General features: G+C 51.9%; 7 protein-coding genes across 7 annotated transcripts; 3 read left to right on the top strand and 4 right to left on the bottom strand.

Annotated features, from left to right (window-relative positions):
• Window positions 1-221: 221 nt before the first annotated feature.
• Window positions 222-8,301, bottom strand: CABS01_00702 (KR domain-containing protein; the record flags this gene model as incomplete). The annotated part of the gene is made up of 3 exons (XM_060534083.1): window positions 222-7,843; window positions 7,915-8,059; window positions 8,119-8,301. 3 exons carry the CDS (start codon window positions 8,299-8,301, stop codon window positions 222-224), a joined length of 7,950 nt encoding a protein of 2,649 aa, XP_060401161.1.
• Window positions 8,302-9,657: 1,356 nt separating this feature from the next.
• Window positions 9,658-10,389, top strand: CABS01_00701 (methyltransferase domain-containing protein; the record flags this gene model as incomplete). Its single annotated transcript, XM_060534082.1, has 1 exon — window positions 9,658-10,389. One exon carries the CDS (start codon window positions 9,658-9,660, stop codon window positions 10,387-10,389), a length of 732 nt encoding a protein of 243 aa, XP_060401160.1.
• Window positions 10,390-11,022: 633 nt separating this feature from the next.
• Window positions 11,023-11,430, bottom strand: CABS01_00700 (uncharacterized protein; the record flags this gene model as incomplete). The annotated part of the gene is made up of 1 exon (XM_060534081.1): window positions 11,023-11,430. One exon carries the CDS (start codon window positions 11,428-11,430, stop codon window positions 11,023-11,025), a length of 408 nt encoding a protein of 135 aa, XP_060401159.1.
• A 747-nt stretch (window positions 11,431-12,177) lies between these two features.
• On the bottom strand, window positions 12,178-14,028 carry CABS01_00699 (cytochrome P450; the record flags this gene model as incomplete). The annotated part of the gene is made up of 3 exons (XM_060534080.1): window positions 12,178-12,681; window positions 12,743-13,554; window positions 13,620-14,028. The coding sequence occupies 3 exons, from the start codon at window positions 14,026-14,028 to the stop codon at window positions 12,178-12,180; spliced, it is 1,725 nt and encodes a 574-aa protein (XP_060401158.1).
• Window positions 14,029-14,717: 689 nt separating this feature from the next.
• On the top strand, window positions 14,718-18,689 carry CABS01_00698 (cytochrome P450; the record flags this gene model as incomplete). The annotated part of the gene is made up of 9 exons (XM_060534079.1): window positions 14,718-14,892; window positions 14,944-16,218; window positions 17,266-17,351; window positions 17,419-17,621; window positions 17,672-17,850; window positions 17,900-18,346; window positions 18,398-18,462; window positions 18,524-18,607; window positions 18,654-18,689. The coding sequence occupies 9 exons, from the start codon at window positions 14,718-14,720 to the stop codon at window positions 18,687-18,689; spliced, it is 2,550 nt and encodes an 849-aa protein (XP_060401157.1).
• A 571-nt stretch (window positions 18,690-19,260) lies between these two features.
• CABS01_00697 (short-chain dehydrogenase) lies at window positions 19,261-20,090 on the top strand (the record flags this gene model as incomplete). The annotated part of the gene is made up of 2 exons (XM_060534078.1): window positions 19,261-19,835; window positions 19,892-20,090. 2 exons carry the CDS (start codon window positions 19,261-19,263, stop codon window positions 20,088-20,090), a joined length of 774 nt encoding a protein of 257 aa, XP_060401156.1.
• An 825-nt stretch (window positions 20,091-20,915) lies between these two features.
• CABS01_00696 (ammonium transporter) lies at window positions 20,916-22,569 on the bottom strand (the record flags this gene model as incomplete). Its single annotated transcript, XM_060534077.1, has 4 exons — window positions 20,916-21,270; window positions 21,332-22,009; window positions 22,076-22,395; window positions 22,471-22,569. The coding sequence occupies 4 exons, from the start codon at window positions 22,567-22,569 to the stop codon at window positions 20,916-20,918; spliced, it is 1,452 nt and encodes a 483-aa protein (XP_060401155.1).
• Between the last annotated feature and the right edge of the window lie 412 nt (window positions 22,570-22,981).

Below are 22,981 nucleotides of genomic sequence, written 5' to 3'. Positions count from 1 at the left end.
TGAGAATGGGAGGTTCCCAGGATTGGCCCTATATCCGGGATCATGGGCAAGTGGCTGTGAGCGGCCAACGTTGCGATTCAGAGCTACAAATTGTCATGATGTCCTTTTCGACGTTCACTGAGAAAGGGGATTTTGATCGGTTGAGATAAGTACAGGTCAGATTGATATGATTCGACATTCATTACGCTCATCCCCGTTTAGCTATCTTGTAATACGCAAGTCTACTTCGAGCTGCTTTGCAGAACCTTGGAAGCCACCTGCTGACACAGATCCGTGATACTCTGGTTCTTGAGAATCTCGAATACAGGCACCTCAACAAGGAGCTGTTTCATGAACCAATACCGAACCTCAACCGCAATCAAGGAATCAACACCAACAACGTACGCCGGTTTCCCGACATCAAGCGTCTCAATCGGCACAGACAGCGATTTGGCCAGCTTTTGTACGAGACCCTGGGTTACGATCTCGCTGGCAGTCGACAAGTCAGGCGCCGCTTTCACCAAAGCCAGCCGGTTGACGTCGTCGCTTCCATCACCATTGCCTCCACCAGCCCCACGGCCATTGCCGCTAGCCTCGGTCTCGCCCATACGGAGAAGATTGCTGAACATGGGCTTCTGCATCCAATCCAAGAGCCCTTGTTGTGTCATGCGCGCCAGGTCCGCCGCGCTGTCCACCATGTTGACGACCTGAGCTGCGCCAGGCTTTGCGCAGTCGTAGCTTGGGTCGCAGAGCAAATCAAGCAACTCCATCAGCTGTGCCTGTGTGAGATTGTCATGACCGGCGCGGAGGCTCTGCGTCACGGACTCATAGTTGACATTGGCCCAACCGGCCTCAGCGACGAGCACCAAGTCGACCGAGACGCCCTTGAGGCCTTGTGCCACTCGATGACGCGCGAGAGCATCCTCGAATGCGTTTCCAGCTGCATAGTTGCTCTGTCCACGATTGCCCATGATGCCACAGAATGACGAGAGCAAGACAAAAAAGTCCATGTCGTCGGGCAGGAGCTGGTGCAGATTCCATGATCCAGCTCGCTTAGGACCGAGAGTCTCATGGAACATTGAATGAGACATTTTGGCAAGCATGTCATCGCGGAGTACCATGGCGGCCTGTATGCAGCCCTTGATCGGTGGAAGCTCTCGTGATGCCTTCAGGAGAGTATCCTCGACCGCTCCCCGGTCGACAACGTTACACGTCGGCGCGAGCACTGTGACTCCATCGGTGGCTTCGAGTTCTTGAATAAGCTTGAGAGCGTCTGGTCGTCCTGCGACACCACGTGAGGAGAGGAGAAGTAGGTTCCGGGCCCCGCGCGAGACCATCCACCGAGCAATCTCACGACCAAGTCCACCCAGGCCGCCGCTGATAACGTACGTGGCATTCGCGTCGAAGTTGTACCCGTGCTGAAGCTGCGAAGGTCGGTACTCTACTGTGTCGGTCGCGGAAGCGTAGTCGATGATGACTTTGCCTGTATTCTTCCCGCCCTGGAGGAAGCGCATTGCATCCTCGAGCTTTGAAGGTGAGAATACGTGAAGCGGCTTGGGTTCGTGTAGGTGAGGGTTCTCCTCGAACAGCCTTGTGACATCCTGCAGGATCTTCTTCATGAGAGGCTTTGCCTCTTCATGAACTACGACTAGATCAACCGCAGAGAACGTCACATTTCGATTAAATGGTCCCATCGGCAAAGTATTGTTAGCGATGATGTCCGCTTTGCCAATGTCGATGAAGCGACCGAAGGGTGCGATGCATTCCCAAGACTGACGAAGGAGCTCGCCGCCTAGTGAGTTGAGAACCACATCCACGCCTCGGCCTTCCGTGGCGTGAAGCACATCTTGGGCAAAAGTTTCATCACGGCTGTTAAAGATTTGGTCGTCCGAGAGTCCAAAGAGCTGCTTGACAAGCTCACGCTTTGTCTGACTTCCCACGGTCGCAAAGACTTTGGCACCCCGCAACTGAGCAAGTTGCACAGCTGCCTGTCCGACACCTCCAGCGGCTGCGTGGATAAGAACAGTCTCACCACGGCTGAGACGTGCAATGTGGTCGAGAGAGTACACTACTGTAGACCACACAGCCGGAATCGCGGCAGCTACTTGGAAAGACATGCCTGTAGGGAGCTTCTCTGTTTGCAGTTCAGGACAGCGCACAAATGTTCCGAAGCCTCCTCCGGTAGAGCTGCAGAACAACACCGAGTCGCCTGGGCAAAGATTACTCTCCTGCGAGACTCTAGAAACAACGCCAGCGCCGTCAAATCCAAAGCTTCGCCCAGGAATCTGCCCCAGAGCAATCATGACATCCTTGAAGTTCATGCTGGTTGCCTTGACTTCGATCTCAATGTCACCCGCCTGGAGCTCCTTGTCCGCCTCGGCGTTCTCTGCGTAGAAGATGGTATCAAGAAGCCCAGGGGTTTCAATAGTGATACTGATGTGCGGCTTCGGACCATCCCTGTTGAACGTGAACGACTTGAGCCTGTCGCCACTTTGCTTGATGGAAAGCGCTTGATCCATATGAGGTGTAGGCATAAGGCGAGGAATGCAGATCAAGCCATTGTCTACCGAGAACTCGGACTCGTTGTCGGTACCAGGGCAAGAAACGTTGTGCAATCTCTCAACAACACGCACGATACTGTCGACGGCGCTAGTGACAGCCGTAGGGGTCTCAGGCCGGTAGGACAAGTTCAAAGTCACGAAGCCTTGGTCTCCTCTCTCTGAACAGACACTCCGACCGAATCCGATGGCGACCTCGGCTGCGGGATTGGTGGCCTTTGGAGCTCCTCCATAAGTTACCCAAAGCGTGAACCTGGTATCAAGGGAAATCTTCTTGATGGCTTCGAACTCCTTCGCGGCGACGGATGATAATACTGAAGCATCGAGCTCTAACAAGCTGATGACTGCGTCATCTCCGTTCAATTTGGTATCTCCTGATGAAATGTCCACTATGCTGGATATGTCTGCCCCCCCAGGCTGAGAGCCTGAGACAAGGTGGCTTCGGAGCGACTCGGCCACAGAGGTTTGGATCGCTGAGATAGGGTCCATGATGATCCTATAGGGTGACTCGACTCTGGACGGTTGGCTTAAGAGGCTCTCATTCTCCGGGCGGGTAGTTATGATGATAGAGACTCGGTGATGTGGCTTTTGTTCATGGTCGCGGAAAGCCATTTGGATTCCCGGGAAACCAGCCTCCTTGAGGACCGTGGTCCATTGCTCTTCCGTCAGAAGGGGGCCTTGGTCTTGGTACTCTTTATTGGTAGACCACCACTGTCCCTCACGTAGCCACCAGCCAGGCAACAGGCCAAAAATGAGGCCATCACGGACGTTGTCCAGGTTGACTGTTTCGCCCAGTACAAGCACACCGCCAGGCCGTAGAAGACCTCTGACATACCGAAGTGTCTGTATCAAGTCGCTTGTGGCATGCAACACATTGCCTGCAACGACGACATCATAGGTCCCTTCGGCGAACCCTTGTACGTTGGGATGCTTCTCCAGATCCAACTTCTTGAACGTCATGTGGCTTGCCGCGTAAGAGAAACGCTCGCGCGCCTTTTCGAAGAAACCAGCCGAGATGTCCGTGTAGCAGTATTCACCGAAGCGTACAGCCTCTGGAGGACCACCTTCAACCCCTTGCGCAGCCAGGTAAGGGAGAATCCGGCCGGTCGAGCTCCCGGTTCCAGCTCCGACTTCCAACAAACGAAGTTTTGGATTCGCGTGGGCTAGGACGTTGATGTACGCTCCCATCTTGCTATTATTCGTTGCAAAGATGTCAGAGTGATAAAATTCGTTGGCCAAATTGCCCTCGAATATGACCTGGAGCGCGTTTACTTCTCCTTTGAGGATGCTGTGCAGATTCTCGCCAACCTTCTTGGTAAGTCTCTGCGTAGGCTCGCCTTCGGCTTCATTCAAGATCTCCTCGATACGCAGGTGAATTAGGCCCCGGGACTCTAGCGTCCATGTATCCCGATTCAGGTGCACGCGACGCATCCACTTGACATACCGAGCCAGGTGATTATCGAATTGCAGCGGCTTATCATCCTTGTCAATTTGCTCCAGAGCCGCCTCGATGAAGTGCAGAGCAATAGCATCGGCACGATCGATGAGCTCTCTCGGAGGAGCGCGGCATCGAGTATCCTCTTTGAACGCAGCCGCGAAGTAGCGACTCTTGGCATCTACAGTCAGGAGAGACAGGTCGGGTTTGTAATCGAGACTATAGAACTTCTGGCCCGAATCGCCTTGTGAAGTAGCAGCTGTGTCGGCTGACTTGAGACTTGTGATGGCTGTACCCCGCTGACCATCCAGGACGAGAACGGGCTCATTGGAATCGGCAAAGGTGACCAGTGTCCTGCACTCAGCTTCTCGGAAAGCGCGCATAGTCTCTCGAGTTGCAACTCGCAGCTGGGGGTTCCCAGGCGCCACGAACAGTTTTTGCGACACCCATAACTTTCGCAGGTGCGAGAACATCATCGTAGGGACGGCGTTCCATCCACCTTGAGATAGGGCGACCATCTGAAGGTGACAAACTGCGTCCAACGTGCTCGGATGAACCACGCACGGGTCTTCTCCAGCGTACGGCATGCTTGAAGTGTAATCTCTCGCTGACAGCATGGCTGTAGCATGACCTTCCCTATCGTAAGAAATGTTCGTCAGCAACTGGAAGTACGGTCCGTAATCGAAGCCTGATCGCTGGGACATGTTCTTGTACAATTGGCTGGGGTGCACGACCAGACGGCATTTGTCGACGTCTGCCTGAAGTTGCTCTTTGATAGACGTCTCGAAGCGGGACCGACGTGCCTCAGAAGCGGCGGCCTGTTCGGATCCCAAGGCTTGCTCCGGTTGAAGTTCGACTTTGATGCTTCCATAAGCGCATTCGTTCCAGTCGTCGCCATTGGTCCCAAAAACCCGCCAGTCGTAACAGAGCTGTTGTCCGCTTGTGTTGGTGGCCTGTCGACGACGCCGCATCACAATCTTTGCTTCTGTGCCGCGCTCTGAGTCGTCTACATCAATGGCTCTCAAAAAGCGTACGTTGTCTAGCTGATAGCCGCGGATGCGATTTTCAACTGGTGTGGCAAGTTGACGGGCGGCTTCGATGGCCATGACAAGCATACCCGAGCCGGGATACAGCGGTGAGCCGTTCAAGGCATGATCCAGGATCCAAGGGTTCTCTTGGGATCGGATCAAGTGCCTCCAACTTCCCTCTTCGGGATTCCAGTCACGGTCTCTGATGCCTAGAAGAGCATGCCTACGGCACGGACGCTTTGCGTAGTTGCGACTCAGCCTGCTCTCCTCCCAGAACTCCCGAGACCGACTGAAGGGGTATGAAGGAAGGTCCACCAGAATCTTCGGTTTCCGCGATATTTGAGTCGACTCCTGGTTTGGCTTGGACAAAGAAATCGGGATGCCTGCTGCCCAGAGACTGCCGAGAGCCTCCATCAATGATCGATCATCATCGACGTTGGGCTTCAATACGCTGACGTACTGCCATTTCTTAGCAGCCTTATTGCCGAGGTGAGAAGTCAAGGTATCTTGCACAGGTCGTCTGAGAGCTGACTGCGGACCGATTTCTACGAGGAAGTGTTGCCCTCCATGTTTCGATCCGGTCATGGCTTCGAGAGCACCTGAGAAGAGAACTGGAGAGACAAGGTTCTTTACCCAATACGAAGGGTTCGTCACAGCCTCAAAAGATGTGAGGTTTCCCTCGGTTGAGGAGTAGAAGGATACGAGAGACTCCTTGCGTAACCTCTCGGCGGCTGAGCCAGTAGGTGCGCCAATATCACGGATTCGATCTTGATACTCGGCTGCGACAACTTCCATGGCCGGAGAGTGATATCCAACATCAACAGGAAGTCTTTTGACGAAGATCTCTTCCTTCTCCAGTCTCTCAAACAGGAGCTGGATCTCTTTAGTCGGCCCTGAAATCGTCACATTGGCTGGACTATTGATACAAGCTATCGAGAGCCTGTTTGAAAGATAGGGGCGTACGGCTGCCTCGCCGAGGCCAACAGACATCATCGTCGTCTTGCTCCGAGACGCATCAGATGCCAATCGACCTGCCAAGACGCCTCGAAAGTATGCAATCTTCCAGCTAGACTGGCGACCAAGGGCTCCAGCACAATATGCTGCCGCGATTTCACCCGATGAGTGGCCGCATACGGATTGTGGTATGATATCCCAGTTTCGGAGAAGGTCGACAGTGGCAATCTGTAGAGCGGTACAAAGGGGCTGTGAAATTTCAGGCTTTTGAATTCTGGACGACCCCGGGGCCTTCCGAAGCTCCGTGAGGACGGACCATTCGCAACCAAGAGACCGCAGATACTCGTCGCAGTCCATCAGACTCTGCCGGAATACTTCGTAGCGCATCAGCTTGAGACCCATCCGCGGGTACTGAGCTCCTTGGCCTGTGAAGACGAAGTTGAGCTCTGGCCTCTTCGATGACAAGACCGACGTAACGGGAGAGAGGATCTCTGTGAGATTGTTGCCGATGTTCGCTTCCGACTTGACCACTGCAAATGCTCGCCAGTTGAGGATGCTCCTCTGAGAGAGTGTGTAGGCTAGGTCGGCAAGGAAAACTCTCTGTGCTCTCTTTCGCGAAATTTGCTGGGTAGCGACGTGTTCTTGCAACGCCAAGGCCTGTCTTCGTGGACCATCCTCATCGGCGGCTGAGAATGTGAGAAGCGAGATGGAGCTATGTTCAGCATCGTCTTCAGAGCCAATGATGACGCCACTATCATCAGAAACATCTGAAACGGAATCAGAGATGCCGGCGTCTGGGGCTTGATCTTCGACTGGTCCAACTGAGGTGCTGCTGTTCGCAACACATGGCTTGTAAGAGTCATTCGACTTGGCCACGGATAGGTGGTTTCCAGTAAGGCCTCGAATCCGAAGATAGTTGTATGCATCATCCAATACGACATGTGCATTAGATCCGCCATATCCGAACGAGCTGACTGAAGCCCGGCGGATCCCAGAAGGAGTGGCAGGCCAAGCCGTAGAGCGCGTTGGAAACTGAACGCCTAGCGCATTGACGTCGATTGCTGGGTTCACCTTTTCAAAGTCCGCGATGGGAGGTATAATGGCTCTCTCGAGCGAGAAGACTGTCTTGAGCAAACCCGCCAGGCCACTAGCACCCTCGAGATGGCCAATATTGCTCTTCACAGACCCAATCCAGAGCGGGCTAGATCTATGAGGTCTGAAAACCTCTCCAATCGCGGAAACCTCGATTGGATCACCGACTGGTGTGCCGGTTCCGTGAGCTTCCACGTACTCGGTCTCGGAAAGGTCCAGTCCTCCAGAAGCATAAGTTCTCCGAATGAGCTCAACCTGAGCGGCAGCACTGGGCTGGGTGATACTCGGCGTCCGCCCGTCTTGATTTGCGCCTGTGGCACGGATCACTGATCGAATAATGTCTCCGTCCGCCAGAGCTTTGGACAACGGCTTGAGAAGAACGAATGCGTATCCCTCTCCACGAGCGTAACCGTTGGCTTTGTGGTCAAAGCTATAGGATCGGCCATCCGGAGATAGAAAGCCGGCGTTGCTCAAGGGGAAACTCATGCACTCGGGAGTGAGATAGGTATTGGAGCCACAGACTAGGCTCATGTCGGACTCCCCGTTGAGTATGCTCTGACACGCTAGGTGAAGGGCGTACAGTCCGCTGGAGCATGCGGTGTCAACCGTCAAAGATGGACCTCGGAGGTCAAAGAAATGACTGATGCGGTTTGACAACATAGACGACCCTGAAGACGTTGCTTGGTACCGGGATTGGAACTCTGGATCTCGGGCCACTATGGCATCACTATCGCGGCCGAAAGAGGCGCAGAAAACTGAGGTGCGGGAACCAGCAACTCTCTCCATTGCTAAGCCAGCTGTATGATTCCATAAATTCTCGATTAGTGATTCATGCCTTGATCAAGAACATCCATCTATCGGCTCATACCGTTTTCAAAGGTGTGATATGTGCCCTCGAGGAGCCCGCGCTGTTGGGGATCTAAGATGGATGCTTCTGCTGGCGACATGTTGAAAAAGGCAGCATCAAAGGCCCGCGGATCTTCTTTCATGAAGTGGGCGTTTTGAACACGCATCTGGTTTCCAGAGCAATCAGATGTTGGCCACGTACGTTGAATCAAAGGCAATAACTCACACTGTCGAGACGGTTAGGGTCTGGATGATAGAATGCATCGACGTTGAAGCGGGTTGAGGGCACCTTGCTTGATGCGTTCCTTGCATTCTCAAGCATGTGCCAGAAGGATTCCGCCGAAGTAGCGTCTCCAGGGAACTTGAGGTTCAAGCCAACTATGGCGATAGGTTGTATCTGGTCTTGCATTGTATCCATACTAATAACTTGACTTTGATGTTGTTGATTATGGATTGACATCCGCAGTTGAGTGAAAAGAACGATGATTCCTAATAGATTCAGGACTGTTCATGAACAAGACGTTACCGGATTCGGTCCTTTCTATACGAATTTAGCAGCAGCTCTTGCCAAAGTTTCTTGATGCTGGATAGTCCAATGATCACGGAAAAGAGGCAAAGAAGGGTTTCAAGCGGAAGTTACACAAACTTCAGAACGTCACATTCCATGGAAAATGGATATTTACGGAAGAGTGGAAATGCAATTGGTTGCTACAGTCAGATTTCACTTGCGGCTATTCCAGTCTCGAGAACTTCCTTGATTGATTCTCCGCCAAAAAAAGATCCAATCGCGTTTCTAGTTGCTGTTGACATGACTGACAACAACATGCTACATCTAGATAACTACCTTGACTGGAGAGAGCCCAGCTGAGATTGAGAAGGTTTGGGCCGTTCAAGGATCGAACTGACCGAGTCTTGGAAACGGAATCGCGAACCCACTGCTGCAAAAGGTTTCAAACAATTGCGACGTCAATCAGCTCCGTCAGAGTTCAGCTGTCAATCACCCAACCGCCAAATCGACCATTTGAAGGAGTCCGGAAGCAGGTTTCCCGCTTTCCAGACGATGAGGCGCAGCTATTAAAGTCTAACTCGCGAGAACGGGCAGATATTCGGTCGGAACTGAAGCGGCTATCTCATCAACCTTGATCGAACTCCAACAATAGCAAGCGTGGTACACGGATGAGCCAAAAGGTGCGAGCGCTCGGGTCTCAATTGCTCGATCGAGATCGTAGACTACGATTGGTGCCTTAGTCTGAAGGTTTGAACTCCGCCAAATTTACCGTGCTGGGCCCTTGTAACGACTTGCGTGGAATAGTAGTAAAAGTTAATATGGCCTAAACACCAGGCGCTAACCACCAAAAGTTGCCTGAAGAAGAAGGTCTGTCACCTGCCCGGATTAGTTGCCGAGGCTTGTACCATTCGGTTTAATCCGCCGGTCTGTTGAATGGGTGTCTTGCGTCTTTACTTCTGCATAGTTAATGTGTTCCAATTAGGGTATTCGACTGATAACGGGGGATGGTATCCGCTTACCGACGTGACAGAAGTCTCCTGCCGCCGCGCGGTTAATAAAAAGTAACATTCAAGCTAAGCATTACAACTCGAACCTTATACTGCAACGTGTCAGAGCAACTGTTCATACGAAGTATTGCCGTGCTGGGGTTCATATCATAGTAGATGCCCCTGAACATTGTCAACTCTGCGAAACCGTTTCAAGCAAGAATCTCTTCACAGCTTCCAATTCCCCACATTCCGTCCGCTTCCTCACACCATGTCTGCAAGCACCCTTGGCAACGCTGTCTATTTCCCACTGTTTCTACGATGGCTCTACGATACCCTTGTCCTCGGCTTCTACTGTCCATTAGCCTGGGGATGTCCTAGAGACGTCCTCTCAGGTCACTATAGCAAGCACATTTCCTCCCTTGTCAAACCTAATGCAAGACTGCTGGATATCGGCGTCGGCACTGGCTTTTTCATGCAGAGGGCGCCTCTTCCTCCTGATTCGATAATCGTTCTGGTCGACATCAATCAAAACCCTCTAGCCGAGGCTCAAAACCGCATTCAACTGGCACATCCCGACGTCATCGTTGACACAGTTCAAGCTGACGTCTTTGTGCTTGGCGATCGCCATACCTCGCAACTACCTTCATCTCTGCATATGGGTAGCAACGGACAGTTCGACGTCATTTCTTGTATGTTATTGTTGCACTGTCTCCCTGGAAGTTCCAAGCGAAAAGGAGAGGCTATGGCAGGGCTAGGTCGGCTTTTGAAACCAGATGGTGTTCTGGTTGGTGCAACAGTATTGGGCGGTGGAGTGAAACACAATGCTTTTGGAAGGTTCCTCATGTTCTGGCACAATCTTTTGGGCGTCTTCCACAATAACAAAGATTACGCAGCTGACATAGTTGAGCCACTCAAGGCCGGTTTCAAGTACGTAGACTGGCAGATGGTTGGGACAACCCTTCTCTTTGAGGCAAAGGCACCGAGGGCTCGAAGTATATAGCTGGCTGTAGGATTGACAAAAGAAAGTTGACTAGATTTGATAGGCCAAATGTTTAGTTGTGAGCCTTCCTTAATCTAGCTTTCACTTTGTGATTTCCTGCCCCATTTTACTAAGGAGACGCACATGCCCGAGATGCTTCCATAGCACATGATCTATTAGGTATCGGTCGGGTGTGGCTGTGGGCTCCCAAGGGCATCGTTCGTGATTTTGTTTACACCGCAGCACCGCAAACTGCAATGAACGGAGGGCCACAAGCGCGACTAACAGAAGAGGCGGAAACAGAAGGACTTCAGTCGTTCCGGTCACAAGCGTAGGATCATATGCTAGCGGAGGAGGAAGAGGGCCTGGACATTGCCTAAAGATAGAAGTTTGCATGACCAAAGCTAGCGCTCAAATACCCGCTTTAAATGCTCCGACAGCCCCTGACAGTGTCTGAGCCATGGCTGATGACTTTGAGAGCCAAATCTTTCCGCCGCGAACGCGTGGAAAACCCTCCCCTCTGTAGGTGCTTCAACTTGAGATTCAGCCCACTCAACCAAAGATCCAAAGTTTCTCGTGCTCGACTCAACCACACTGTTTTATGCCAAGGACGCCACATGACCCAAAGCCGCGCCCCGAGGGAAGCGAACTCAATCATTGCTGCCTCCACGACGCAACACCTAACCCAGCGAACACCGGCGCCAACGCAAAATGAACCCACCAATCCGCCTTGGGTGCCTGTCTCCGCTGCACAATGCCATCAATAGTGACCACCGGGACCCCAAGCAAGCACATCGCAGCTAAGGTCTTGTGGTTGCCGAAGTATGCTGCCGCAAACAGGCTTGCTCCAATGAAGAACTCGCGTATGGCGAACAAGCGCAGCTCGTCCAAGATCAGGCTCCTATTTTCCGATTTTGGATCCTTGAAATCCTCGGAGGACGCAATATCGAAGTGCCACATTTTGATGCCGAGTTCTGGTTTTAGCGTGACGATGGAGCCCATCATGGTTGCGGCTAGCCCAATAGTGGCCGCAAAATTCGCAGGCGTAATGAAGGTTGACATATTTGGGGTTATCGAGCGTGTGAGGATTGATTACGGACCGATTCAGTTATCCTAGGATTAATGACTGGCGAGAAGAGCCGATCTTTAAAGAGCAAGCCTGACTCCGGCTTTTACGATCTAGCCTTAACCCGGGCCTGAATCCAGTCTAATCCGGCCTCACGTAATCATTCTATCAGGGGTTGGTGGTTAGGATCCAAGTTGTCGGAGGAACAATTTCGCCGATGTGCTGTAAATGGCAGAAAAGTCGCCGCGACAAAGGGAAAAGGATCTGCCAACCCCTAGAAATAGTATATCCAATAATAATAACGAGGATGAGAGTCTTGAATTTAGAGCAAAAAAAGCGCAACAATATACCCCGAAAAATTGTTAGTGTAGCGTTATAGGTACTCGTCGCCCAAGTCATCCAGTGAATATCGCCGATTGAAGAACCATCTGTAATTATACATGCAACTTGATCCTGTGTACATACGTAAACCAAAGAGATTCAAAGACAGCGAAGTAGTTCAATTAGGGGGACAAACCCATTTATCTCAAAAATATAACTTACTTACATCTAACTTACATCTAACTTACATCTAACTAACATCTAACTAACATCTAACTAACATCTAACTAACATCTAACTAACATCTAACTAACATCTAACTTGCATCTAAGGGAATGTATTAAGTGGCGTTCTACGTAATCGTAACTCGGTTTCAAGTGGAGCAATAAGTAAAATAGTTCAAATTGAAGCTATATTGATTCCTAGCTTCTCTTGAGAACCCCGATTCTAACAGAGAGAGGCTTGTGCATATGGACAGTCATGACGGCGTAAGTGTCGTTTACAACTTCAATGATCCTTTCCCTAGCGTTTTCGAGGCTTTCTTCGACATTGGGTATGGCTTCAAGTCTGTGCTTGTAGAGGAGAGTCGCAAGTGCTGCAACAAAGCCAACCTGGGAGAATCTCTTGCCCGGACAAGCCCGTTTCCCCTCGCTCCACGGGAGAAAAGCGCCATCAGGAGGTGCTTTGAGTTGTTCGCTGTCCAGACCCTTCATGTGATCGCTTGTCATGATCCATCGATCAGGTTTCCAGTGCATTGCATCGGTTCCCCATACGGGTTGGTGTACCTGAATGCTAGGCATGTTGACAAAGACATTGGCGTTTGCTGGGATGCGATGATCTTCGCTACCAACAAGCAAAGTCGTTGCTTTCGACCCGGTGCATTTGGGAAGGACTGTGACCGAAGGATACAATCGGAGTGTCTCGTTCTATAAGTGTGTCAGACTTGATATTGAAAATCGCCCCGGAGGTGAATTCAGGCCTCCTTACCATGGCGGCTTGACACCTTTTCAAGCGAGGGAAAATATCCATGAAAGCATCCTGCGACTTCCAATCTGGCCTGCCACCGAGAACCTCATCAATCTCTTCCATAAGCCAAGCTTGCTGCTCTGGTAAAGCTGCCAGGAGATAGATTGCAAACGTCAGCGTATGTGCAGAAGACTCATGTCCTCCAAGTGAGTAGGTAAATAGATTTCCTCGAATCTCAGACACTGTCAGTAAGGCATGCGATCCATCATCCTTGAATTTATCCATGAGAGTTTCGACTTCCAAATCTCTGTTCCTCTTTACCATAAAGCTCAGCAAGTTGTCATTCTGCGTCTTTTCCCTGCTGCCTCTAAGATTGTCTTTGCAGTCACTGATCATTTCATCGAGATACTGCCGCATCTCAGCCACAGCATCTCGGAAGTTCTTAATCCTCTGTGGCAGGAAAGGAAATCTCATAGCCCAACTTGGCACCAGCCGAAGGATGAGAATATCCTTGAGACTGGTGTGGAGACAGTACCTGTAGCTTCGCGAGTGTCCTTCTGGAATGCAGTCTCTTTCGGGCTGCTTGAAGTCATACGTAAAGCCGAAACAAACGCTAGTGAAGACATGAAGGTAAAGTTCGCGGACATCGTCCACAGGATCGCAAATTAGGCCCCGTGAAGTGTGTTGATAATGATGAATCATTTGCTGAGTCTGTCGGACGCCTTCTGCCCACACGAGACGATTGGTCCTGTCGCTCAGAGTGGCGACAGTCGCCTTCCGGTGACGAGCCCAATCATGGCCATCTGAGGATACCAGACTCGTGCCCAGTACGTCTAGGATTTCTTCGAAAGATTGGTCAGCCAAAAAGAGCAGCACTTGACCTCATGAGATAGTGTACACTTGCTGGCGTAATGGCTTATCTTGGGAAAGTCGTTCGCCTGCTTCCGAAGCACTTGAATAGCTACTGCAGGATCCCGAGTGTGAATCTCAACTTCTCTCGGCGTGGCGTGAGCGAAGGTGTCGCCATGCTTGTCATGAACTTGAGAGTTGCCATGTGTCCGGTCAACCCATGTCCAATCAAGAGTATTGTACGTGGTCCAATCGCCCAGGCCTAGAGGAAGGCGCTGAAAGATTGGTGCAACTCGTTTGTTGAAGATGATCCAGAATGGGTTGAAGGGGCTTATGGGGCTCCAGACAACCGGAATACCAATAGTCTTGGCAATGATGATGTTTCGAATGAGACACGATATGGTGTACATAGTATAGAGCCCAATCAGACAAAGAGCAACGAAACCGTTTGTCGACATCTTCAGGTTTGGTGATTGCAATAGTCTCAGAACAGTTTTTCTTGCATGTATCCTCACGCTGTCCACGAAGCCTCTTTCTTTCCTTGGAGCGAAATTCTTATGAGTGGTAGCGCACTACTCAGATCACGTCGTAAGGTTTGATTCCTCCGGGAATCGTCTCCGGAGGAGGCCACTGCTCTGCCTTGGTTCCGTCGCCTGATAGTTCCGCTACGTTCCGCAGGTATGTTGCATAATACCGGAAGTCAATTATATCAAACTTTGTCTGCCGGCTGACCCATGCTCGCAAGGTCGACTCCATAACACATTTTCCGATTCTCAGCATGCCATCCTCCTCGAAGAGAATCATCCGTTTTGGTCTAGTTATGTCACTGGTTACACCTCAGGCTCTACCGCGGACTCGCAATTCGCCCCTCTCCCCGAGACGTTTGTCGAAGTATGTTTCGATCTCTTATTTCGATAAGACAGTAGCAATCGGCAAGAAAAAAATTACTGCATGCTTTCCGGGCTTTCAAGACCGAGTATCTCGGACAAAAGACCAGATTTGGCATCCGTCATTGTCCTGATGATGAGATCAACGGCTATAGAAGTCAAGAAGAATCTTTCCTCGGTATTAGTCCTCTGTATTTCGGGTCTCGCACCAGATCCCTGAGCTCAGTCTCTACCTCTTCAAAATTTAGCCACTCGCAGCTATGAGCAAACCCAGTCACATCAAGGATGGTTTCCTTGGGTCATATACAGAATGGCTTGTCCTTGGGCTACTGTTCCTCGTCATCCTGCGAAGGATTGCTAAGTTCATTGACGAAGAAAGGAGGATTCGGCGTCATGGAGGGCACGCGTCGAGATACAAGTCGTATACGCCGTTTGGTGAGTTCCGAAATCTCAAGCTACTATTCGTGATGACTAACGCTAAATTAGGCGTGTTGTCCGGCTTGCATTTCCTGTGGTCCATCACCACTCATGCCTTACAGGATCAAAACCTCAAATTCATGCATAACGCGTTTCTCCGATCAGGCCAGGGGAAGAAGAACCCATACACGTTTGAGGTCTCCTTGATAGGGTCGCGTGCAATTTTCACTGCCGATCCCGAGAATATTCGAGCCATGCTGGCAACTCAATTCAGCGGCTTTGGAAAGGGTCAGCGCTTCAGAGCAGATTGGTTTGAACTCATGGGAAATAGCATCTTCAACGTTGACGGTGACGCTTGGCATGCCTCGCGCCAACGTCTCCGATCTCTCTTCACCCGCCAACGAGTTAGTGACCTCGTCTGTTTTGAGCGTCATATCCAGGATATGCTTCCAGCATTAGCTGGTGGCCATTGTGTGGATATGAAGGACATCTTAAGCAGATTTGCGCTTGATGTATCGGCAGACTTTTCCCTCGGAAGACAGGTGGATTCTCTGACAAGCGAAGAGGATGACGCCGTCTTTGAAGCATTTGAGCGTATCCGCCACACTCAGTCCTTGATTGAGCGATTGGGCCCTCTGAACTTCCTCGTTCCGCGCCGCAGATTCCGCAAAGACCTAGAGGCCTTGGATAAGTTTATGGGTCCCAGCATCGAGAAGGCAATATCAATGTCGGATGCGGAGCTAGCGGAGATAGACAAGACAGACCACGGATGGACACTTCTTCATGCATGCGCTGGTGTCTCTCGAGACGCTCGGTATCTGCGTGATGAAATGGTGTCGATATTGATCGCTGGCCGAGACACCACTGCAACCACAATGTCCTGGGCTTTCTTTGAGCTCGCGAAGAGCCCCGAGGTACTTGCCGAGCTTCGCCGCGAGATCGAGAACAAGTTGGGCGTTGGTGCCGGAGCTCGTCTACCAACTTATGACGACCTCAAGAGCATGACGTTCGTCACGCACGTGTTGAATGAGACTCTTCGGCTATATCCCAACGCACCTTTCAACATCAGAGCTGCTTCAAAAGACACCAGTCTACCACGTGGAGGTGGACTAGACGGGAATGACCCCGTAGGAGTTCCATCGGGTACCCAGATCATCTATTCCACGCACATCCTTCAATTGCGAGATGATCTCAATTCATACAAGTATCCACTCCAAGACTTCTATCCCCGTCGATGGGAAACTTGGACACCTCGTCCATGGACGTATATTCCGTTCAATGGTGGGCCGAGGATATGCATCGGGCAGCAGCTGGCTCTGACTGAGATGGCGTACGTCTTGGTTCGTGTGTTTCAACAATACAGAAGTGTTGAAGTGAGACAAGAACCAATGTCTAAAGATTCGGAGTCCATGGCAATTGGCTGGGAGAAGAGAGGCATGGGGCCCGACTCGGTAGAGAAATTTGTGAGGTCGAGGCCACGCATGGCAAGTGAGATCACACTTGCGCCTCGAGGTAGTGTAGACCTAGTTTTCCGTGAGTAATGAATTGACGATGGCATTCGCAATCATGTTCATCGAGATATTAATGCTCATTCTCCTCTTGGCCGCTTGTTGAACTGGCCAAGCAAGTCGTGAGATAGCGTAGTGTTGTTCATGGCATTCAGAGTTCTTTCCCTTAACTCAATGCCAGGACATGTTTATCCTAGGTAGGTACTTTGGATGAGGTGGTTAGGTATAGAAGGCACTTGAGATGCTGGCACCTGCCATTGTCGGTTGCAAAGAACAGTACGTAACTGACGCACTTAAGGTACCTGCCCGTAATTAATACAAGATGCCCAAGGTACGTAGCCATGGAAGGTACCTAACGACGTGATGCCTTCCCCTTGCAACAACATGGCGAGTCTGGCAAGACTGAAAGTATTTTCTATACCTCACTTTCCATGTAAGTAAATGGAAGCCCTCGCTTCCGTCTCATTGTACCAAAGAACCTTAGCAGAGAACGCCCACCAACGTCCGAAATCTTCTGCACCAGCTTCATCACCAACACATCCCACCCGAGATTTTGCATCCCGCCCTCCTGAGCAGGAAGCAGTTACTCTACCTGATTATTCTACATAAAGTTCATTCCTTACAACTACCCGGCATCCACGAGCTCGTTCTTCCAATCCCATCTCCGATCAGAGCACCGCCTGCTTATCTGTCCGTGAGACTATTCCAGTCCGTCTACGCAGACGCGAAGCGACATCCAGCATGGTATCAACCCGCTACATTGCTGTCTTGACAGCATTGGCATCCTTCGTAGCAACCTCACCTGCACCAAGCCACCAACAGGGTTCACGATTCTTATTCGCCCATACTGATTCTACCCTTCGGCTTGTCAAAACATCCCCAGCTGATCCTGGATCATGGGTCACCGATGCGGACAAAGACGTGTTGATCGAGAGCGGTGTCCGTTTCATCGACATCACTGACATCAAGGTAAGCTTTCTTGAACCCGGCTCGGTTCTATTCATTCAAAAAGTTGATTTGACTGACATCTCCTCAGGACGAAGAAGTTCTCGAAATGATATCCACTCCTGATCATGACTTCAGTCAATACCTCAACACACTCGACCTGAATGCTGACTTGGATCAGCGAGGGTCAGATTGGATGCAGGGCGAACTTGATGGCCGATCTATGGCCTCTGCTGAGCAACCGACACCGTTCAATACTGAACGTGCAATGCGTCACCTCAAGATAATGACCGAGTAAAGAAGACTGACTCCAATCTTGCTTCATTTACTGACTAGAATCGCAGGTTTTGGAGCAGAGATCATCGGGTGGAAAACGGCACGAAAGCTGCCGAATGGATCCTCGAAAGTATTGAGAGAATCGTTGCCTTGGTCAACCCGCATATCGAATCCGCCGCGTTCGCGCATAACGCCACCAAGCAGCCCTCCGTTATTGCCAAGCTACCCGGAGCTACCTCAGACATCGGTGAGCCTGTCTTTGACCTTCTAGACGGCTCTGCTGACCCTCTGAACAGTTGTCTTCGGCGCCCACTTCGACTCCATTTCAAGAAAGCCTGGTGGCTATGCTCCGGGAGCCGACGATAATGCTTCTGGAACGGTCGTGCTACTTGAACTTCTCCGGACACTAGCAGAAAAGACGAGTCACAAGGAAACCGAGCCTTGGAAGCCTCTTCGCAACACAATTGAGTTCCATTTCTATGCCGCAGAAGAGGTCGGTTTGCTTGGCTCTTCGGAGATCTTCTACGATTACAAGATCAAAAACAAGACGGTGGTTGCCATGCTGAACCACGATATGCTGGGATTCTCTTCCACTGACAAAGTATCTCTTGGTGGCGACAAAATTGACCCGCGCCTCACACATGTCCTCCGCACCATTGCGAAGCAGCGCGGCATCGCAACACTGAGCTTTTCTTGCGGTTACGCCTGTTCCGATCATGCAAGCGCTCACAATAACAAGTACCGTAAGCGCGACGTTTCTTCTTGTTTGATTTTAGTTGACCATGGTATCATAGCTGCGGCCTTCATTACTGCCGATCGTGACCCAATCGGCAACGACAGAATTCACACTGATAAAGATGTCAGTTCCACCGAAACTTTTTATAGGCACGCCGAAAGTCGGGTACTAATCTTGATTGCAGACATTGGAGACGATCGAGAAAGAAACGCTTGAACGCCATTTCCAATTCAGCCTCGCAGCTCTTGAGGTTCTCTCGAACGCAAACGTAACCAAGTTAGGCAGACCAAGCGACGATCTAATGTAAACATCAGGATCTTGCTACGCTGAGGACGATGCAAAAGGCCTGAACAATGGTTGACAAGCCATGCCCCACACCCATGAATCAATGATAGAATTACAAGCATGTCTCAATGGAACCAATATCTGTTCATGACTTTCCCACGTGCCATGGTCATTGGTGAATCTGCGTACACGGACTCCCACAGACATTTGTTGCAGCTACTGGGGCGCGAGTCGCCCCTTCTTCGATGCTCCGTTCTCCGTTGAATTTGAACAAATACAGGCCACTCTTAAGCTCGCTAAGATTGTTGAAATTTCCCAGATGGCTGACGCAAGGAAAGGCTCCCGGGGGGCGGGAGCGTTGGCTGCTCCGTCACGTCCGGCAATGAGTGTCCGGACGGCTCCACTTTGGCCGGGCGGCGCTGTTAGATAGCTCGGCAGTGACCACAACAAGTGGGCCGATCCAACGCTCAAAGCATGTTACTCAGCGTGCCATGCCCCAAGGCGGAGATGCACAATTATGGATAAGACATCAAAAGCCCGCTGAGGGGTTAACATTCCCTGCCTTATCGACCACAATAGCTAATTGTTTACGGAGGGGAAGACATTTTCATCACGCCAAAGCCTGACACCACAAACATGAGCAACCTCAAGGGCAAAGTCATTGCCATCACGGGCGCAGCATCGGGCATCGGCCTGGCGACGGCGAAGCACCTGGCCAACCTAGGCGCGCGAGTATCGATATCGGACGTCGACGAGCCCCTCCTCGCCACGGCCGCGGCTGATCTCACCAAGCTCCACGGGGCAGACAGCGTCTACTCGCGAGTCGTGGATGTGAGGGACCGCAAAGCGGTGGAGGCGTGGATCGCGGAAACGGTGGAGAAGCTCGGACCGTTGGACGGTGCGGCCAACGTCGCCGGCGTGCTTGGGCGGCAGGGCAACTTGGCGACGGTGACGCAGATTGAGGACGATGAGTGGGACTTCGTGATGGGCGTGAATGCGAGGGGGATATTTAATGCCATGAGGGCCGAGATTCCTGCACTGGCGGAGGAGGGACAGGGAAAGAGTATTGTGAACGTGTCGAGCGTGGCGGGGCACTACGGGTTGGAGTATCATGGGGCGTATACGGCGAGTAAGCATGCTGTTGTTGGTTTGACCAAGAGTGCGGCTAGGGAGTTTGGGAGGAAGGGATTGAGGATCAATGCTATCTGCCCGTAAGTTGCAATTGTCTGCATTAAACCTAGGAAAATTTGTCTGACGAGAAACGCAGCGGCGCAATCGATACGCCTATTTTACGAACGGCGCTGGCGGCCAAGACCATAGAGACCGGGGCAGACGTGTTTGAGCCGCTTTTGGGGAGGGTCGGGCAGCCTGAGGAGGTGGCGACGACAATTGCCTTCTTGCTAGGAGATGAGTCTTCGTATGTCACCGGGCAGGCTTGGTTAGTCGATGGTGGTTCAATTCCTTGATGGAGTATGTACGAATGTGGGACTAGACTCGAGGGAGAGGTTGTCGAATGTGTGAGGTCAGAGGGTGAGGAATAGAATACAGGGCGTAAGATGAGATCGGACGAATCGTGGTCAGGGTCACTCACTCGGCATTAAGAATCCAATGTCAGGGGGATCATGACATACTACTTTCCCATTGCAAAACTATCTTTGGGTGCTGACTGTGCTGCTGTCTCGGAGTATTTGGAATGCTCAACAGCAATTGGTGCGTTGTCGCAGCGAAGGATGCAGAGGATTCAAGCGTTGCTACCTTTCTTCTTCCGAGAGAGACAAGGAGCAGCGGCTGTCCTACCATAGCTTTACCATACCTTAGTTGGTAGGTGGCAGCATGAGTCCTGAGATGCTACGCCGGCAGCTGTGCGCACATGCAGTGAGAATTTTCTGGAACGATGCAACGGGTAGGTGTGATCGTGGGTGAGATTACAACCAGGCGCCGAGGCAGGCGAGGCAGAATCTTCAGGAAAATGCCACGCCATCAGGACCTAGATGCAGGTACTTTGGGTACACAATACACGAACTTGAGTATTTGGAGTAACTGACGTAGAAACACTTCAGGGAGAGGGCGGCTGTTTATGAACGTTATGAGGTGATCTCGTGAATTGTTCCACGGAAAGACTAATAGTAAATCTAGCAAGCGAGTGCCAAGTTGGTATCAAAGCAGATATGAACAAGAGTATTATAGACGATAACTGCCTTTCCTTTTTTTCCAGCCGTCGATGTACTTTCCGACGGTCAAGCGAAATCTGTAAGTGATGGATAGTTGCAAAAGTTCTATTGTCCAAAGACTTAGACAGTCTTCTCAGGCAATGAGCTGTGGGCGGAGCTGCCGGGGGCACCGTCGTGGCTGCTGCTGGGCGCAATGTCGGAAACATGGCGGGTGACCTCGACGTAGTCGTAGGCAAACTCGCCGAGCTGGCAGTCGTCGAGGCCAAGGTCCTCGTCGTCGACACTGACACGCAGGCTGAGGCCGGGAACGAGGTTCATCAGGAAGAGGATAAGGCAGGTCAAGGTGAAGGACCAGGCGAAACCGGCGACGGAGCCGGCCAGCTGGTAGCCGAGCTGGACGTAGTGGTGCTCGATCCAACCGCCGGCAATCGCGCTCTCGCCGGTGTAGGCGCCATCGAGGGCGGCGATGTAGGAGCTGGGGCATGTTAGAACAACATTCTGCGGGTGATTTTCGGAGAAAGGGTAGCAAGACTTACGCAGCGAAGATACCGGTCAGTATGTTACCGCAGATGCCACCGATTCCGTGGACGGCGAAGACATCAAGACCGTCGTCAATGCCAAGCACGAACTTGAGCTTAGTGCCAAAGTTGCAGGCGATGCCACCGACAATGCCGAAGATGACGGCAGCCCAGGGTGTAACGAAACCAGCACCGGGGGTGATGGCAACCAGGCCGGCGATGGCGCCAGAGCAGAAGGCGATGGTGGACCACTTCTTCTCCAGACGGTAGTCAAGGAGCATCCAGGTGACACCACCGACACCGGCAGCAAGGTTGGTGTTGAAGCAAGCCATAACAGCACGGATATTGGAGGCGAGAGCGGAACCGCCGTTGAAACCGAACCAACCGACCCAGAGGAAGACGGTTCCGAGAACGACGTGGGTGACGTTGTGAGGGCGGTATGGGAGGCCGTGGACGCTGTTGTAACCGGTGCGCTTGCCCAGCATCAATGAGTAGGCAAGGGCGGCCGCGCCAGAGGAGATGTGAACGGGCGTACCACCAGCAAAGTCGTAGGAGCCGAGGATGAACAGCCAGCCATTGCCGTTCCAGGTCCAGTAGGCGATGGGGTCATAGACAATGGTGGCCCAGATAAAGGCAAAGACCATGGCGGGGAGGATGCGGCCGCGGTCAGCAATAGCGCCGAGAGCGAGGGCGGGACTATGTCGTATGGTCAGATGCCGCCATCGAGGTCACAGACTTCGCGCCAGATTAGAGTAGACTCACGTAATGGCGGCGAACATGCCCTGGTACAGACAAAAGAGAATATCAGGAATCTTGGTGGAGCCGACAGAGGGTTGAGCGACAACCTCCTTGAGACCAAAGTTTGACATGTCGCCGAGGAAGACGGAGCCGGTGTGAGAGAAGGTCAAAGTATAACCCCAGAAGAACCATTGGAATCCAACCACGCCCACGCAGATCATCGAGATCAATATCAAAGACAATGCGGACTTTCGACGGGCAAGACCCGAGTAGAAGAAACCGACACCGGGAATCATGAGCAGCACGAGCGCCGAGCAGACCATGATCCAGGCCAGGTCGCCAGACTATGCAGCCATGTTAGACAACAACATGTACGAGGTAGTCGTCGTTGGGCCACGGCGGGTATCACATGAGCTCACCTCATAGAAGACGTTGAGGTCAGCAACACCGGCAGAGTAGCCGGCGTCGGCCTCGCCCTCGGTGCCATTGTAGGGGATGGCGTAGAGACCGGCAGACATGTTGACGGTTGCGCGCCGGCGCGTGAGCGGTCAGTGGGTAGTGGTTTCGGTGCGCGGTGTCCGGACGCGTCCTCGGGAATCTTCAACGTTTGCCTGCCTCGAGATCGGCGAACAGACGTCGAAGAGAGAGTAGTGAGTGAAGAGAGCTACAGGGAAGGGAGGGAACGAAGGAAGGGTGAAAAGGACGCAACGCTGAAGTCTACGCCGGGGATGGACAGGCTAAATAATCCCAAAAGCAACATTGAGAAAAGCAAACCGGGGCATTGCCTTCGGCCCCTCGTCGTGAGCCGGCCGATATTTGAGCCTACGAGTACATATGGCCAAGTCCACTACGGAGCACAGTTGCTGCTGCAGTATCTTTGGATGGATCCGAAGGCGGCAGGGATGAGCAGCCCAGACCGATGGCGCGGGT

Source organism: Colletotrichum abscissum (assembly GCF_030869225.1).
Source record: "Colletotrichum abscissum strain IMI 504890 chromosome Unknown Scaffold_2.1, whole genome shotgun sequence".
Lineage (NCBI taxonomy): Eukaryota > Fungi > Ascomycota > Sordariomycetes > Glomerellales > Glomerellaceae > Colletotrichum > Colletotrichum abscissum.
The sequence above is the reverse complement of the archived record's forward strand: the minus strand, read 5'-3'. Positions and strand labels throughout refer to the sequence as shown.